The sequence below is a fragment of the Wallemia ichthyophaga genome (genome assembly GCF_000400465.1).
Source record: "Wallemia ichthyophaga EXF-994 unplaced genomic scaffold scaffold7, whole genome shotgun sequence".
Taxonomy (NCBI): Eukaryota; Fungi; Basidiomycota; class Wallemiomycetes; order Wallemiales; family Wallemiaceae; genus Wallemia; species Wallemia ichthyophaga.
Genome location: NW_008806280.1, coordinates 294,834 through 312,165, shown reverse-complemented (window position 1 = coordinate 312,165; position 17,332 = coordinate 294,834). Strand labels below are relative to the sequence as shown.

At 48.1% G+C, this 17,332-nt stretch overlaps 5 protein-coding genes across 5 annotated transcripts; 1 reads left to right on the top strand and 4 right to left on the bottom strand.

Annotated features, from left to right (window-relative positions):
* Window positions 1–17: 17 nt before the first annotated feature.
* On the bottom strand, window positions 18–847 carry J056_004249 (NADP-dependent mannitol dehydrogenase; the record flags this gene model as incomplete). Its single annotated transcript, XM_009269450.1, has 2 exons — window positions 18–757; window positions 805–847. 2 exons carry the CDS (start codon window positions 845–847, stop codon window positions 18–20), a joined length of 783 nt encoding a protein of 260 aa, XP_009267725.1.
* Window positions 848–982: 135 nt separating this feature from the next.
* J056_004248 (uncharacterized protein) lies at window positions 983–2,620 on the bottom strand (the record flags this gene model as incomplete). Its single annotated transcript, XM_009269449.1, has 3 exons — window positions 983–1,078; window positions 1,129–2,492; window positions 2,539–2,620. 3 exons carry the CDS (start codon window positions 2,618–2,620, stop codon window positions 983–985), a joined length of 1,542 nt encoding a protein of 513 aa, XP_009267724.1.
* Window positions 2,621–2,682: 62 nt separating this feature from the next.
* On the bottom strand, window positions 2,683–3,827 carry J056_004247 (DNA-directed RNA polymerases I and III subunit RPAC1; the record flags this gene model as incomplete). The annotated part of the gene is made up of 2 exons (XM_009269448.1): window positions 2,683–3,714; window positions 3,765–3,827. 2 exons carry the CDS (start codon window positions 3,825–3,827, stop codon window positions 2,683–2,685), a joined length of 1,095 nt encoding a protein of 364 aa, XP_009267723.1.
* Window positions 3,828–4,024: 197 nt separating this feature from the next.
* J056_004246 (uncharacterized protein) lies at window positions 4,025–4,459 on the top strand (the record flags this gene model as incomplete). Its single annotated transcript, XM_009269447.1, has 1 exon — window positions 4,025–4,459. The coding sequence occupies one exon, from the start codon at window positions 4,025–4,027 to the stop codon at window positions 4,457–4,459; it is 435 nt and encodes a 144-aa protein (XP_009267722.1).
* Window positions 4,460–4,587: 128 nt separating this feature from the next.
* Window positions 4,588–16,836, bottom strand: J056_004245 (Fatty acid synthase subunit alpha; the record flags this gene model as incomplete). Its single annotated transcript, XM_009269446.1, has 11 exons — window positions 4,588–5,029; window positions 5,078–5,336; window positions 5,393–7,003; window positions 7,048–8,373; window positions 8,417–9,043; window positions 9,091–10,524; window positions 10,571–10,817; window positions 10,861–13,535; window positions 13,588–14,735; window positions 14,782–16,560; window positions 16,610–16,836. The coding sequence occupies 11 exons, from the start codon at window positions 16,834–16,836 to the stop codon at window positions 4,588–4,590; spliced, it is 11,775 nt and encodes a 3,924-aa protein (XP_009267721.1).
* Between the last annotated feature and the right edge of the window lie 496 nt (window positions 16,837–17,332).

Sequence of the window (17,332 nt, the reverse complement as noted above, 5' to 3'; positions counted from 1 at the left end):
TCTTTTTATTCTCTAATCTACCACACTGTATAGCCACCATCGTTGAGCAGCGTTGCTCCCGTGATAAACGACGCTTTCTCAGAAAGGAGGAAGACAGCACTAGGTGCTTGTTCAGCTGGGTGACAGAATCTGCCCAACGGAGTGTTGTTAGCCTGGTAGCTCTTAATTTCCTCTGGATGATCTTTAGTTTGATCCGTGTTGACGTAACCGGGGGCGACGACGTTAACACGAATTCCATGAGGTGCCCACTCGCCTGCGAGACACTTGCCCAAGTGTGTCACAGCTGCCTTGCTTGAGTTATAAAACACCTGGGTAAGTGCCTTGTTAGGTGCTGAAGTGTTGTATATTTCACCCGACATGGATGAAATAATAACAATGGCGCCCTTGGTGAATTTCCTGTCGATCCAAAGCTGCGCTACTGCTTGGCATGTGTTAAAAACACCGTACACATTCACATTGTAGATCTTGTCAAAGTCTGCGCGGGTGAGTTCGAGTGCTGGTCTCAACTCTGCCACTCCAGCATTCGCAATAAGCCCAGTTACTGGACCGAACTCTTTGTCTATCTTGCTCACGGTGCTCTTGACGCTCTCTTGCTCTGTGACGTCACATTGGAACGCCTTGACGGGGACATTGAACTCGGCACCAATCTTGGCTGCTACTTGGTCGGCATCCTTAGCTGACCTGTAAAGAATGGCTACGTTGGCGCCTGCTTCTGCTGCCCCGCGGCTGAGCTCATATCCAATACCTCTGTTTCCGCCTGTAGCAGCGTGAGTGGGTGTAGACAGCAACCATAATACTACCCACCTGAGACGATTACGGTTCCTGATAAGTCGAGTGTTGCTGGCATTCTTTTCTTCTTGGTGGTCTGTGTTCAAACCAGCGGAAGTCATCCGACTCCGATATTTAACCTGGTGGAGTTGGCATACGTCATGTTTAAACGCAAGTAATAAATAAATAAATCAAATACATCCAAATTCCCGCTCTAGCGTCCCCTTCTACTCAGATGTTGATATTTCTTCAAAGGCACCATCACCGTGACGTGTCCTTGCGCACCTGCTCTGCCGGTCCTTCCAGCGCGCTTTGAATAAGTGTGTCAGCTGGTGTGTGCTAACTCTCACTCCAACTCACATGTATAAAGTCAACAGCACTACCCGATTCCTCTGCGATGACGACATTCTGGACGTGTGTCCCGAAATCCAATCCACGCGCTAAAAGGGAGGTTGTGACGAGGGTGTTAGCGGAGGCAGGAGAAATATTGTTGCTATTATCACCGCTACCATTGCTGCCACCACTACTACTACTAATGTCAACACCTCCTCGCAAAAAAGGTCGGATTGGTCTGTTCGACACGCGCGATCTGCCTTGCGATGCACTCGTCATACTTACAGCCGGTGTACCTTTTTCGTTGAAATACTTGGCAACTTTCTCCGCGCGCTCGTTTGTATTAACAAAGACGAGTGTTTTAGCTTGTTTACTTGAGTTGCTGGATTTGCCAGACCCACTAATCAAATCATTAACCACTCCACGCAAATCAGCCAGCTTGTTGCCCGAGTGGTACGGTGCGTAACTGAGCTTGAGTGCGCGTGGCAGCGTGTGTGTTTTGGGGCTCACAAGTCTATTGATCCGTGGATAGTGTGTGTGGAGGTATGAAGAGAATTTCTCATTTACCGTGGCAGTGCTCATGACCAAATTGAGATTGAGGTTGCCACTTCTATTATCACTTAAATTGCCATCTACACGTGCCTTTTCTACCATTCGAACCAATTTCTCAGTCGAATCTACGAAATCATCGTCGAATAGCGCATCAGCTTCGTCAAGCACGACCCACTCAACGCCATCGAAGGAAACCCCTTTTTCATGGAGCTTGTTGAGCTGCTCGGGGCTACCAATCAGGACATCATCGTTACATTTCTCCAGCTTGTCTTTATTCTCATCCTGATACTCCCCCGCACTCCATACATACGTGCTCTTCAGCTTGCATATATGTGTGAGCGCCTTTACTTGTCCGGTGAGCTGTCTACACAACTCGCGTGTGGGTGCCATAATAAGTGCGCGTGGTTTGCGGATCGCCTTGTGTGCTGGTGCAGCACCCACTTCACTCCTCTTAAGCGCGTCAATCATCGGTATAAGAAACGCATAAGTCTTCCCACTGCCCGTTTCAGCAGCGAGAAGTGTTTGCTTTCCCTGTTTGCCCTGTTTGCCGTGTGCATCGCCCAACAAAGTCATCATGGCCAGTGACTGTATCGACGTGGGCAGCGTCTTCCCCCCAATCTCTCCACGTACACGCTCCATCAGCCCGTCTACAACGTCCACCGTGGAGAAGTGCTTAACAGCGTCTGTAAACTGGACATAGTTCTTGTTGAATGACGGTAATTTCTGCGTGGCGTCTGTGGCTTCCTCGTTGTTCTTGTTGCTCCTACGTCTTCCACCGCCCATATTAAATAACGCTTCCTTGGTCTGGTGCTTGCTCGTACGCACTGTCGGCTCATTGGCTGTATCCGGCTGTTAGGTGTGTGCGCAGTGCATCCATCGACCCACACTTGAATCCAAATCCACTATTAGTTTTATAGCCTCGACTAATCCCACCACACCATCCCCTTAGATTAGTATAAATATTCATGGTACAAGGGAAGAAGGAATTGAGTATTTTTGAAAATCATAGAAAGCCTAATCAAGTCCAGTCTATTCCTGCATGTCTTCATCCTGCCCTTCCTGCCCCTCCTCCTCCTCATCCTGCTTGCCATGGACAATGACATTCAAGCCGTCTCTAATAGCCGCTATCTTGTTTTTCATCACTGCACACGATCTCGGGAGCATATCAACGGGCTGCACTGATCCAGTAGTTTCGACGTTGAAGATAAAGTGATCTCTAATTCTGCCCAGCTCGACAATACCATCAAATTCTGCGTGACGGAGTACCTCCCTCGACACCGTATCCTTACGAGGATTGACGTAGTAAGGCTGTTTGTTACCGTTCTCATCCTCTCTTACATCCACCACGCCATCTGCGAAACAGCTTCTGAACAGCTCAGCGTGTTCTGACTTGATTGGCTTGTGCAATTTCACTGTCGGCAGCAATCTATATGTAGCCGTAGCAGCTGGCGAGAATTTCGCATGATCCTGTCCTACGCCCTTAACGCAATGCAACTCCAGATCCAATGCCTGCCCCGGTCTCAACTTTGTGATGAGAATATCCGGATAAGCAACGCGTGGTGGGTTCTGGGTGAAGATAGGATCAGACTCCTGCGCACCCTGGGGCACCCAACTGAAGTGTCGCGCGTACACCTTGTGATTCTCGTAGAGCTTGTCGGGGTTCGTCTCACCGGGAGCAACGTTGGACTTGCGCTTGCACTCCACCTGCAGCGTAAACACAATCGTATTCTGGTCATTGGGGTTGTCGCCCTTCTCGAAATGCTCGAGTCTGTTGGCGTCGAAGAGGATGGGGACGAGACCTAGTCTGTGAGCCATAACCTCGTCGTGCATAACAGAAGTGTTGTTGAATACGAATACATTCTCAACGGCTATGGCAGGAACCTCTGCTATCATGACTCTTCGTAGGGCATTCGCGATGGAAGGATCGACGCCGATGAGATCGAATTCGCAGTCTTCGTTTGTGACAGAGTTGATATCAATAGAACAAGCCTGTTTAAAGGAATCCAAATTCCATTCCAAGTTCTCGCCTGGATAATTGCCAGGGAAGTCAGTTGAGTGGATCTAAAGTGCTTATTAGAAGACGAGGCTTGTAAATTTGAATGATAATTCACATTATGAGTTCTCTCTTTATCCAACCTAACAATACGACGCTGGTCTATTGAATTTGAAGTCATCGTTGTTATTAACAAGCATGGCTAGTCAATTGAATATAATTTTAACCACAGTCCTTACAATAGTCGGTGCACTTATTATAATCCTAGTCACTCTATATCTATTCAAATACGACGCTCCTCCACTGCAACCAGCGTCTATCATCGTTGCACCTTCTGAGGACGATGAAATTGTTGTAAACGATGATGACGATGGGTGGATGGATAGCGGGATACAAGTTACCCACACTGATCACTCTGAGACACTTAATATGCGTCCATTATCCAATATCCCTAAATCAGCCAACAACAATAACCCCCACAATATCCGTTCAAGCTGGATTGAAATCTGCAACCCTAAGCACACTCACCCAACCACCCACTCCTCGAAACTACGCGGCTTGCCCTCTTCCCCCAGACCTCCTTCCTTCTACCCACTTAACCTGCCTTCTTCCAACAACTTCACCCTCACTGGTCTTCCTACCTCTGTTAGACCTCTTTCTCCTTCCCCTGTCATCGACGAGAACGCTCCTTTAGCCACCACCCAAGACGACTCTGCTGCTCAGCGCTTCATCGACAGAAGATCCAAAATTCTCTCCTACACTCAACACAACAGATCCTCTTTCGTTGCTGGCGACGATATCAAGCTTCGTTAGATTTATACCCAATTGTACTTAGATAATTAATTGTAAAGGCATTAACAATGAAAATTATGTGAAAAAAATATGAAAATAAATAACCCAAAAAAACTATCTAAAACAGTGGAACTACCTTTTTAATCCACCTACTGCGCAAAAGCAACTGCAATTGCAACATCCTCTGAATGTGACAGAGACAATTTGAATTCCTTAACTCTACGTTGATGGGCAGCCGCGAGAGCATCTCCATGCAATACAACGGCTGGTCCGACATCTCCAGCGACGACTTCGATTTCCTTCATACCCGCCGCTGCGCCTTTACCCTTAGTGTTGAGAGCTTTGAACACTGCTTCCTTAGCAGCCCATCTAGCGGCGAACGAAGCCTTCGGGTCGGGTTGTTTTTCGCAGTAACTCTTTTCCGCGTTGGTGAAGTTGCGCTCAATGAATGTCTCACTTGTAGGCACAGCAGAGATGAGCACCGCGTCAGTACCCACCCCTTGCACTCCATCAACTCCTTTCAACATCTCACTAGCCACACCTGCATTACCCTTCTTGAATGCAATCTTTTCATTCAATTTCTTTGGGAACCTTCAATTTTTGTTAGTAGACCACACACCACCCTAAAACATCACCCACGAATAACTACCCGGCTTGTCACCTGAAGTACGTGCGAGTGGATTGAGTAGAACGGGCATCTCATTCTCTTGCGTGAATGGCGGCGTCTCTTTAATTTCCACAAGGTTGTTGTGGATCATATGCGCATTCATCTTCTTGTAACTATCACGCTCACGTTCCGCTCTGACCTTGCCATAGGCAGCCAGTGCGTCATCACCCAGTGATGCGTAGAGGTATGCTGGGTGAATGATCAAACATGATCCACCGACTTGACCGAAACCTGAACACAGCACGTTAGCAACAAAGCAACACATCAAATACTCCAAATGAACCCACCAAACGATGTCAGAATACCACACTTGATCGCATCCACCTTGATCGACTTGGACAGATACACGAGATATTTGTATGCTTGCAGCTCAGCTGAAATGTTATCAGCGTTTCGATTACCGGGGATAATCGCATCGTTGATTGCTTGCATCGCTCCATTAAACATCCACGCTGCTGCACCTCCCTTAGGATGACCGGTGAGCCACTTCTGAGCAATCACCGGACAGGCATTGCCTTCACTCCTGCCGAGATGCTCAAATAAGGCGTTATACGTCTCCGACTCGTTCTTGTCGTTCGCCTTTGTTGACGTACCGTGGAATGAACAGAATCCGATATCATCAACCTTCAATCCCCACACTGCAAGTGCACGACGAAGTGGTGCAATACGCGAATCTGATCCCTCAAGCATACCGAACGATCCCAATGCCTGCTTTTCTTGACGCTCTGCCTCCTCTTCTAAGAACGACACCTTGGTTTGCATCGTTGCTTCATCTACCTTTTCGCCATTCTTCTCTACAGCAGCTAACTCTTCTGACATTATCTCCAGCTCGTTATCAAGCCATTCTGAAATCTGCTTGCGACGGAATGCCATCTGTCTCGAGCGGTAGTTGAGATCAAGTGTTGGGATTGGTGTCTCCGTGTGCAACTCCCTACCAACACTCAGAACACCCTTGCCCGGTGCTGGAATTGAGCGACCAGCCTTATCAGTTGATGTCGATGTGAATCCAACAATACCACGAATAGGTGCTCCTATCTCAATAGCAGTTGACGCTGACATAAGCACCTGTACACCTGTACCTTGAGCCTCCATGAATCCGGCACGACTTGTTGTAGTTGGTCTTGACATCTCATTTGGCTCACGTCCATTAGCAAATTCCGCGTCTGTGTTTGAGGTTGCCTTCATGTTGGCAAACTCATATGATCCCTCCTCAGAGAAATCGTCAAATCCACCAGACACCATAACCTTGGCTTTACCAGAGATAATAGTGTCGCATGCAATCTCAATAGACTGAAGCGCGGTTGCACAAGCACCAACTGGAATCTTAATTGGACCTGACGAAGACAACAATAAGAGGTTAACCCATCCTGCGACAGTGTTGATGAAAGTTTCTTGAAGGATGTCCATCTGTACGTCCTTCTCCTCGCGACGGTCCTTGAACATAGCCGAGAGCGATTCCATACCACCCATACCAGATCCGAGCGACGTACCAACCTCAGATGGATGAACGTGCTTGTACAGTTCGTATGGATCAGTGATACCAGAATTAATCAGCGCTTCTGATACTGACGCCAGTGACCAAAGTGCAGTACGATCCGTTTGAGCTGCAATATCACCTGGAATACCGTAACGACCGGCATCCCATCCAGAAGGAAGTTGACCAGCGACAAGACGGTTAAAGCGGAATGACTTTGGTACGAGAACACGTGCACCACGCTTGAGCTTCGCTGCCCATTCACCTGACTCTGATTGCCAGATATCAACCTTATCGCCGTGTTCACGTTTGAATTGTTCAGCGTCAGCGTCAGACACCTCGATAGCTTCCAAATCGTGGTTCAACTCAATCTCCTGGTTAAAGCCCTTCTTCTTTGGATCGTATCCTCTAAAGAGTTCTGGTTCTGTTTAACGTTAGTTAAATTCAATCACGACAATCAAAGCCTACCAATCAAACGAATACCAGAGTGTTCAAGAATTGACTTCTCGTATCTTGGCTTAACATCCTTGTCATCGACTGGATCTTCAGATTTGCTGTCAACCCAACCGACGTGTAGTTGACCGGACTTGAGACGACCGTCAAAGTGCTTGATGAAGCCCATCATCCAGGCCATTTCGATACATCCTTCGATGGTAAACTCACCACGAGCTTCCATCTCCCAACGTGTACGAGCTGAACCCCATGGACTAACTTCAGCGAAACCAGTAACAACGACCACCTTATCAAGGTCCATCATACCTTCAAGCTTGCTGAGATCACCCAAAGCCTTTGGCTTGGCGATATCTGGGAACCCATACTTAAAGTTAGCACGTGGTGCGACCTTGACTTCTTTGTAAAGACCCTCAGCTTCGACGCCGTTAACGGTAGCAAAGTCAGCTGCGTTGTCAGCAGAGATTGCGCGACGACGAGCCGCATCAGCTTGAAGATCGGTACGCAGCTTGGATGAAATCTGTGCAAGGTCTGGTAATCTGTCCATACCACCGTTGAGATCGGCCCAGATTGGCTCGACTTGGGTGATGTCGAAGAGAAGAGGGTGCATCAATCCAAGAATGTTGAAGGCCATTTCCTTTGATGAGAAAGTGCGGACACCATGCTTTTCTACGCCCTCAGCGACAATGTTGGTGGCACTCATCAATCCAGTACCACGAGTCCAACCAATAACAGCACCGGCGAGACAGAGGTATTCACCCCAGCTCTCTGAGCTCCAGCGGTTGAAGAGTGTCTCAAGGGAGATCTTTGACTCCGAGTAGAGACCATCGTTACCGAAAAGACCGTGGTTTGGTGAGAGTGGAAGAACGACTTGAGTTGGACGGGTGACAAAGTTACGAGCAGCCTTCTTAGCCTTCACAGCACCAAGCAGGCGAAGAACGTTGACCAACATGATCCTGTGGGCAAGTTCAGACTTCTCATCGAGACCGTCAATCTCACGACCGTTCTCTGGAAGAGCAGCGAATGGAAGAACGTAGTCGAGATCCATACCAAGAGTTGAGTAAATGTACTCAACAAGCTGCTCCACATCTTGCTTGGAGCCTTGGTTGAATGGAACAACCGTAAGAGAAGAGCCACGCGAACCGCATTCGTGGTAGACTGCTTGGTAGTACTCAACGGTGGCGCGGCTGTAACGGGATGTGGTAATGACAACACGTGCACCACCGGCAATCAATCCCTTGACAATCTCGACACCGATAGATCCTTTACTGACACCAGTGAGAAGAGCGTTCTTATCCTTGAATGTAGTGCCAGAGGTAGCGATTTCAGTGAGGATGTCGAGATCTAAAATACGTTAGAAAGGCGTAAGACGCTACAGTACACTTACAGATCTCAGTCAACTTGGTACTGTAAGACCAGTTCGTTCCAACCTTACGCTTAAGGTGAAGGAACGGAATCTTGTCGTCGTTAACAGTAGCGTTCTCAGAAACGTCCGGACGCAAGAATTGAGAAGAAGAACGACGAGTGCGTGGCACAGCCGTGTGCTTCTCTGGGCGACCAAGAGAGCGAAGAACCTCATCGTAAAGTGACTTGATGGATGTCTTGTGAGCTTCAGAGATCTGTGGCTGAGACTTGACAAGCTCGTACAGCTTCTCAACATCTGTTTGAACCTTGTCGAGGTTAATGTTTTGTGTTGAAATCTTGCCACCGGCAGCCATCTCCTTGACGTAGTGCTCAAGCTTACGCACATCCTCTCTGTTGATCTCAGAGTACTTGATGTCACCACTTCCAGAAATCTCAGTGTGAGGGGCGGTAGGGAATGTTACATCTTTGTACTTTGGACCCTCGCCCAGTTGCACAGCCTCACGACAGTTCTCTAGGAGCTGGTTACCGAGCTCTTTGGCAAGCTTGTACGTTGGACCGAGCTCGATGTTGACGTTGTTGAGGTAGTAGCTCATGTAATCGACGAGAGTAGGGTCCGCGCGAGAGATAATGTTGAGACAGCGAGAAGTGACTGAAAGGACAGGTTAGTGAGAAGGATAACCTCAGCGCAAAACTCACTATCGCGATCAACAGCGGTAAGACGACCAAAGATGATATCGTAGAACATCGCCAGAGCATCCTGACGAGCCCAATTCCAAGACGAATCGAAAGTACGAGCTTTGAGTGGCTCGAAGGAAGGCATGACGCCGTTTATGTAAGCATCGCCATGCTCTCTTGAGATAGCGTCAAGGCGGTCTTGCAACTCTGTGCCATTCTGCTTCTCTTGTTCATGAAGGCGATGACCTGCACGTGGATCGCGGTTGAGGTAGCGCATGTAAGCATCGATCTGGTGGGCAGCGAAGTCGTTTTGCTCGGCACGGAACTTGTCAAGCTCCTCGCTTGAGATAGTGACACCAGCAGTTGCGCCACCGCCACCACCACCAGCACTTGCAGTAGAGAGGGTGATTCCAGCTTGACTGGCGTACGCTTGCGCGACAGAGTCAGCCCACTGCTTGGCTTCAGGCTCTGAGCCAAGACGTTTGGCAGGCTCCATGGTAATACCAAATAAGAGTACAGCCTCTTGACGTTGTGGACCAAGACCCCAACTCTTCGACAAGTGAGTCTTGACAGACGAGAGGTTGAATCCACCGGGCATCTTGCTGCCGACCATACGCGATACTAAACCGGTGGTGAACTTTCCAAGTGAGCCTGAGTAACCAACGTTGAGGGCGCTTCCCAGCTCGTCCAATGGGAGTTCTTCACCCTTCTCTGGAGCATTACCAAACTCAGTTTGAAGGTCACCAAGAATTTCATTTTGGAGAGTTGATTTACCGCCGACCAGGTCCTTAATAGACTTGCTGAGTGTGATTTCACCGACAGTCTTCTTGAGCTTCTGGGCGATGATGATACGCAGTATGTCGGTGGCCTTGAGAGGTTCGTCAGGAATTTCCGCAGGTGCACCACCGCCAGCAGCTGGAGCTGGAGCTGCTGCGGCAGGAGCAGCAGCAGGCGCAGAAGGAGCAGCTTGAGCAGGAGCAGACTCCTCAGCAGGAGCAGCAGCAGGCGCTTCCTCTTCTTCATCCTCCATCTCGTAGTAAATCTCCTTTTGATTCTTGGCGTGACAGAAGATTGCGCGCTGAATGGCTTGTGCAGTGTCGAGACTCTCATACTTGAGTCTTTGAGTGCGGTTGGCCATACCGGAAAGAGTAGGTGATGGACCGACCTCAACTAAACGCTCGAAGTTGTAGTGAGTGAAGAAGAGGTCTTGAGTCTCAATCCATCTGACTGGAGAGGCGAATTGATAGGCCAACAACTCAACAAGAACAGTGTAGGCCAACACTTGTCTGTTTTCGGTAGCTGCCCACTTATCTGCATCCCAGCCGCTGAGAACCTTCTCAAGACGTGGGGAGCTGGTCTGGTTGTGGATCATCTCAATGTATGGCTTAGAGATCTCGAAAGGCTTGGCAACCAAGTTTGGAATGTACTTGCCAATGAGCATGTCAGGGTTGAGATCTGCTAGTAGTCAGAAGACGATTGCGCAGCCCAAGACAAAACTCACCTTTGGCGTCGATCTTCTTCGACAAGTATGTACGGAAAGGCATAACACCTGCCCACAAGTAGCGGGAGTGGAACGGAACATCGATACCAGGGAGTGGTATGGTGGCGAATCCACGCTCGAGTGTGAGGAAGCCGCCTTCAGACTCAGCCTTAGCCTTGGATTTACCGAAGCATTCGTCAATAATTTCGTCCAAGTGCGCCTTGACTTGCTCAACTGAGAGCTGCTTGAGAAGAGATGCGATGTCGATCTGTACCATGTTAGTAAGGTAAAACAAAAAGCAAACTGCTCACCTTGTTAACCTTCATGAAGTTGAGAGTGTTGGTCAAAGTCTCGAGAGCTTGGAGATGACCAGCACAAACGTATTGTTGACCATCAACATTGTAGTTGACGATCTGAAGGAGCAACTGCGTGCGTCTAGAAACGGAGTCAACGATCTCCCTCAAGATAGTCTCATCAAAGGTCTTGCCAATACGAGATGGATTAACAGCCATCATCCTAAATTGCGAACGACCATGAGCATCGCGTTCGACAGCACGTTGCATGGTCAGACCACGGTAGAAAACGACATCAGTAAGCGAAGAGATTGGCAAGACGTCTGCTATCGAAGCCAAAGAAGCATATTCACCAAGAGAGTGACCAGCAAATGCACAGTTGGCTTGAATCAATCCCTTAGAACGCATATCTTCAAATGCTGCCTTCTCAGTGACGACCAAAGCGATTTGAGCGAATTGAGTGGCAAATAACAAACCATTTGGTGCTTGGAAAGTGTAGTCACTGGTGCGAACGGTGATGTCTGGGAAGAGTGGGAGTGTTTTCACATTACCATCCTTATCAGTAGTATCGTAACGAAGATCCATGTAGCGTTGACGGATGGCTTGTCCCTTCAATCCACCAAAGTGGATCGTTTTCGCCTTAGGGTTGTTCTTGACAATGTCGATAATGGAGAAACCGTACACCTCACCCAAGTGGTCATCAGCTGCGTCCCACACGTTGCGAGCAGCGGCTGAGGACTCATAGAGTGCCATACCCATACCCTGTTCCTGTGAACCCTGACCGGTGAAGACATATGTCGTTGTAGGTTGTGCAACAAGCGCTTGTCCACTTATCACCTTCTCACCATCTTGGTTGAAAGTTTCGACGGAAATAAGTTTCGAACCGGCATCCATACCGATGTGACGGAGTTTCACTTCTAAGGTGTCTCCAGGAAGAACCATGCCGACAAAAGTGACTTGGTAAGACAGCACACGCGATGGAACATTGTCGGCAGCAACTGTCTCGACGTACTTACGAGTGGCTGCTGAGCCGTACATACCATGAGCGATGGTTCCAGGCAAGTTGCCGAGATCCGCGAAGTACGGGTTGATGTGGATTGGATTGTAATCACCAGAGATTTTCGAGTATGACTCGTTGGAGAATGGCGAGACGTACAATGATGGGTTTGCAGACTTAGTGATTGAGTAGCCATCATTTTCGAATAGTGTTCTGCCATTAATGACCTCGCCGTTGCGTCTAAGGTATTCATTGACTGGGTTACCCTTAGTCATACCAGTTTCCAATCCAATAGAACCCACAGGAACGAGTTCCTTGAGCTGGTTGCGAATATTGGCACGGCCGCTGACGCTCAAAGATTTGTATGAGGTGGCGTTTCCGTGATGAATCTCAGACTGAGTATCAAAGATCAATGTGGTACCGACAGTAAGAGGTATTCTCTCGTCTTCCCATTGGAACCACTCCTTAGATCTGAGAAGGGCAACATCAGAGTCGCTCTTAAGAGTAACTCTGTATTGAGCATCATCTGTAATCTCAAAGGTATTTTCGTAGTCATCAAATTTACCGCGATAGAGGAATGAAGATGAGACCTCAATGGCTGGATTCCCATCTCTGACGACGTGTCCCTTAACCACGACAGTCTTGCCGGAGTCCGAGTTGACAATGGAGACGATCTTGCACTCCGCCGAGCAAACATCACCGACAGCGATAGGACGTGCACCATCAACCATCTTGAATCCGTTTGACAAGTGGACAAGCTTGAGTAAATCACCGTCGATCTCCTTAGGGAAGATGGACTTCATGATAGCTTGCCAGCCTGTAACGATAGCGAAATCCATTGGTGCTTGAACTTCATCCGATCTGTTCGACTTGAATGCCTCGCCGTCGTTGCCGATGATAGCGCAGAACTTCTCTACGGTGGCAGTATCGATGGTGAAAGGTGGGCCAGTGAAAGTGTCGCGAACGTTGAGTTCAGTTGGTGTGCCGAGCTCCCAGAGTTTCCAATAGAATTCCTTGATACGCTGGTTGCGACCCTCCATGACTTCGTGGATTGGTGCGTACCCTATTGCTGGCTTGTAGTCGTATATGAAGGTAAGCGGTACGCTCTCGCCACGACGCTCTTCGGAGAGAACGAGAGTAATACGCTTAATGGACTCGTCGTAAGAGATCTTGATAGCTTGGAAGTTTGGATCCGAATCACCAGCTGAACGAATGCCACCATACAGCTCAGCACCGGCAGGCTCACCATTCTTCATGGCAATAACAACTTTCTGGCCAACACGAGGAGCTAACAACTTCTTCATTGGGTTGGTAGCGTAACCCTTGCCTTGGACGAGGATTGGAGAGGTAAGCAACGCTCTGAACCATCCAGTTTGACGACCAGCGAGATTCTCCAGCCATTCACCGGCTGATGGAAGACTGTCAGAGATCTGGTAGATTTGCTTATCTTGTTCAGTCGTTGAGATGATCTTGTGGGATTCAATGAGACCAGCTTGGCTGGCTGACGTAATGGCAAGCTGAGCGCCGATATAGTCGACTTCAGGGACCTTAGAAGCATCGCCATTGTAGCGGCGGTCAAGAAGCTTCTTGACGAGTTGCTCCTCGATTTTACCGAGCAATTCCTTAATTGGTTCGTTAACCTTAGTAGAGTGTTTGGCAGCAACAGGTCCTTGAAGAATACAGACACGTTGTGGGTCTAAAAGAAAAGTTAGCAAAGTTAGTAAAAAATAAATTGCACCGCAACCCACCTTGATCGACGACTGCATCCATATCCTCAGCTTGCCACAACGAATCCTTCTTAAACCAGACTTCGAATGAGTTGTCAAGAACAGGGATAAACGGAACTGGCTTTTGTCCAGGGCGTTGAGTAATATTAAGGAAGTATGCCTTATCCTCAGCGGCAAGGAGTTGCTCAGTAGCGCCAGTGTATTCAGTGAAGAAATTGTTAATGAAATCACTTGGGGAGTTGAGGGAAGAGTAGTTCTGCAAGATGGAGATCTTATCAGTACCATCAACAGCAGAGAAACGCTCTTCGACACGTCTCAACCAATCACCGACGAGGTTGCGGAGAGATACGTCAATCCAACGGGACTGGTGGGCAACGTAGAGAAGTTTGACCATACGTCTAGTTACTTCCTCGTATGTCATGTCGCCAATGTCAGACACAACAACACCGTCTGCCTTTTCGCCAAACCATGGCTTCTGGAAGTCCTTGTTGAGTCTGCCGATGACGTAGTCGCGCTTTCCTTCTAACCAGGGACCACGCTTCTCGCGAGGAAGGTTGAAGACGGTATCGTCGAACTCTCTCCACAGTTTAACACCACGAGTAGCGATCTTATGAATTGGCTCACCCAACTCGGAACGAACAGTCAAGATACCACCAGTCACCTTATCGTAAGTCTGCTCCCAGTCCTTGTCATCAACACCAGGTGCATCAACGATAAGTTGCTTGACAGACTCAGAGGTGTGAGCCTCCTTGGCTACCATGACGCGTGAAGCGAAAAGGGACCCGTCGAATGGCATTGGTTGAAGACCGAATTCCAACGACCAGTCACCTGTCAAGTAAGGCCAGAAGTCATCAGCTGCACCAAATCCAGATCCAGCAACGAGCGAGATATTTGAGTGCTGTCTGATAGAGGCGTATGTCTGAATGATTGGTTGATGAACATCTTCGCATGAGTGGTGGCCACCAGCACGACCACCTGTCCATTGCATAATGATTGGGAAAGATGGGTTTGCGGCAGCAATGTTGACGACTTGGCGAATACCTTCAACTGAACCTGGTTTGAAGGAAACATGCTTAATGCCAGACTCCTTAAGGGAATTGATCATCTCGGTAGCCTTCTCTGAAGATGGAATACCAGCAGCAACACAGAAACCTTCGATAGGAAGACCCCTGATGTCACATTAGCGTTAGTAAGACTCGAGGCAAAGGTACTCACTCTTGACGCATCTGTTGCCAAAGCGGTAATTGGAAGGTGAATTGACGTTGATTGATGTAAAGCGCGTTTAAAGTGATACCGTTACCAGGTTGAATGTTTTGCTGGATTTCTTCCACCTTCGCGCGAAGCATCTTTGCATTATAGTGACCACCACCAGCCAACTCGATGTGGTAGCCAGCGTTGAGGACCGAAGAAACGAAGCCACCCTTGACAGTGCATGGAGTCATACCAGCAACCATGAGTGGAGGCTTACCGAGCATTCTTGAGAATGGAGTGTCTAGGTGAATCTTTCCATCCTTAGTCTTGACGAGAGCGGGTTGGAACTTTTCACTCCACTTCTCCTCCTTGATGAGAGAAGAGCCGTAGATTTCTGAGCCAAGCTTACCGTTGGCGCCTGGAATAAGAACTCTAATACCGCGACCTTCCCAGTTACGTTGAGTGAGTGGACCAATACCAGACATACCACCTGGACCAAAGTCGATTGCGTGAGTGGCAGATTCAGGGAAATTGGTTGCCTTTGTCCAGTATATTGGTTGAGTGAAGATTTGGATGAGAAGTGATTTCGTTAAGCCGCTAGACAATTCACGTAAATCTTGACCAGTTTCGGTGTGGTATACGGCCAATTTCAAATCTGAAGGAGACCACAGTTCTTCCTTTGCCAAATCCTCGTCGAAAACTTTTGGAATGGCATCGGCGAGATAAGGAGAATGGTAAGGGACACCGACGACCAAAAATCTAGCATTGAAAACGGCTTTTCTCTTTGAGTAAGGAACCTTTGATTGATCCAAGCCAGTTGGGGCTCTGACTTTGCGAAGATTAGTGACTAAACCGTAGAGACTACGAGGAGGACCAGTGACAATAAAGTTCTTTGGGCCATTCAAAAGTCTGATATCGATCTTTGAAGAATCAGCCAAATGAGCGTTGGTCTTATTGACGAATGACTCCAAAACAGATAAAGATAAACCAGAAACAGAAAGCATAGGAGTTGGTTCGCCTTCACCGCCTTCAATAGAATCCTCAACGAGAGCAGGTTCAATTGAAAGGGTTGGGAAAGTCTCTTGACCACGCAAACCAATGTAGAAAAGAAGTTTGAGAGCTTTAACTGCATTTAAAGTGAAATCTTGATAAGAATCAGAAGCAGCGGCAACAACGGCGGAGATTACACCTTGAGAATGACCTGTTGCACCGTGAATGTTTTCTCTTAGTTGAGCAGGGGTAAGAGAGCAAGCAGAGGCGAATGCGAGGTATTGTACAAGTTGAGTTAGACCGATGAGTGGAAGTGAAAGTGGAATAGATGCTAAGTAAGCTACTGAGGGGCGGGAAGACGAGTTTTTGAGCCAGCCAACAGGATCGATGGATTGACTGTAGTAGACGGAACCGTTATTTGATGCATTCTTAGCCAAATCGATCAGAGTTTTTGATGATTCGGTCAAGAAGTCTTCAACGTATGGCTGATATATATCGAAAAGGTTCTGTAACTCATCAAAGTAGACTTCGTTAGCGCCCTGGCCACCAAAGAGAGCGTAGACGTTAGCATTTCCTTGAATAGATTGCTGGATCAGAGCTGATGGTGGGGATTGAGGAGTTTCTAAGCCCGCAGCTTCCAACGCGGCTCTCGACTTGAAGAAAGCGGATAAGACGAGCTTGCGTAATTCAGCGTCAAGCTTTGCGGTTAAGTTGTGTACGTCGACATGTGAGAGGTGGACTTGGTGGAAATGGACGAGAGAAGCCTGGAGAACGTAGAGGGATTGCTCATCAAGTTGGCTTGTAGCAACGAATCTGTGCAACCAATAAGCCAAGTAAACAGCCAGACAAGACAGAAACCCACTTCAAAAACTTGCTAAGAAGCTCCAATTGAGCGAAATCATCTTCAGCGCTCTCGTCCTGCTCTACCAGGGAGTAGGCTGATTGGAGGAAATTCTCACGCAGTATCTCAGCTTTCCACCACACATTGCGCGAAACCGGGATACCGATACGTGTTTGTGAAGATTGCACGGTGAGTGTTCTTTGCTCCTCAATTCCTACGAGTGATTTGGCTGCGTTTAGAATAGACATGAGCCCAGAAATTTTAATTTAATTTTATTCGAATTGGTTGAAGAGCTTCAAGAAAATGACCGTGATTTTGTGATTGAATCGGTTGGGGAAAATCTAAAATGGGCGCATAAACAGAGGCTGGCGAGTGTGGCGAGGGGTTTGTGTGGTTCTGTGGCTGGCTGGGAAAGTACACCGCCCGTCGCCCTTTCCATTCGAACTGTTGGGGTGTTTGTTTGTTTGGGCTGCGGGTAGGCTGAGTGATTTCTATATTCGGGGGATTTCTATGGGCATATTTAGCATCTTTCAACTTACCCCATTGACCCGTAATCCTCTGCCGCTTCTGCCCTGAAACAAGAAGACACTGGCTCCGACTACTCCCGACGGCACTCGATAAGCCGATCGATAAGCTAATTTATTGATTTGAACGGCGAGAATACTCAGCAGTAACACAATCCGGCACATCATCTTCGAATAAAGACTATACAATACATGCTTAATGTTACAAGAAATATTTGCA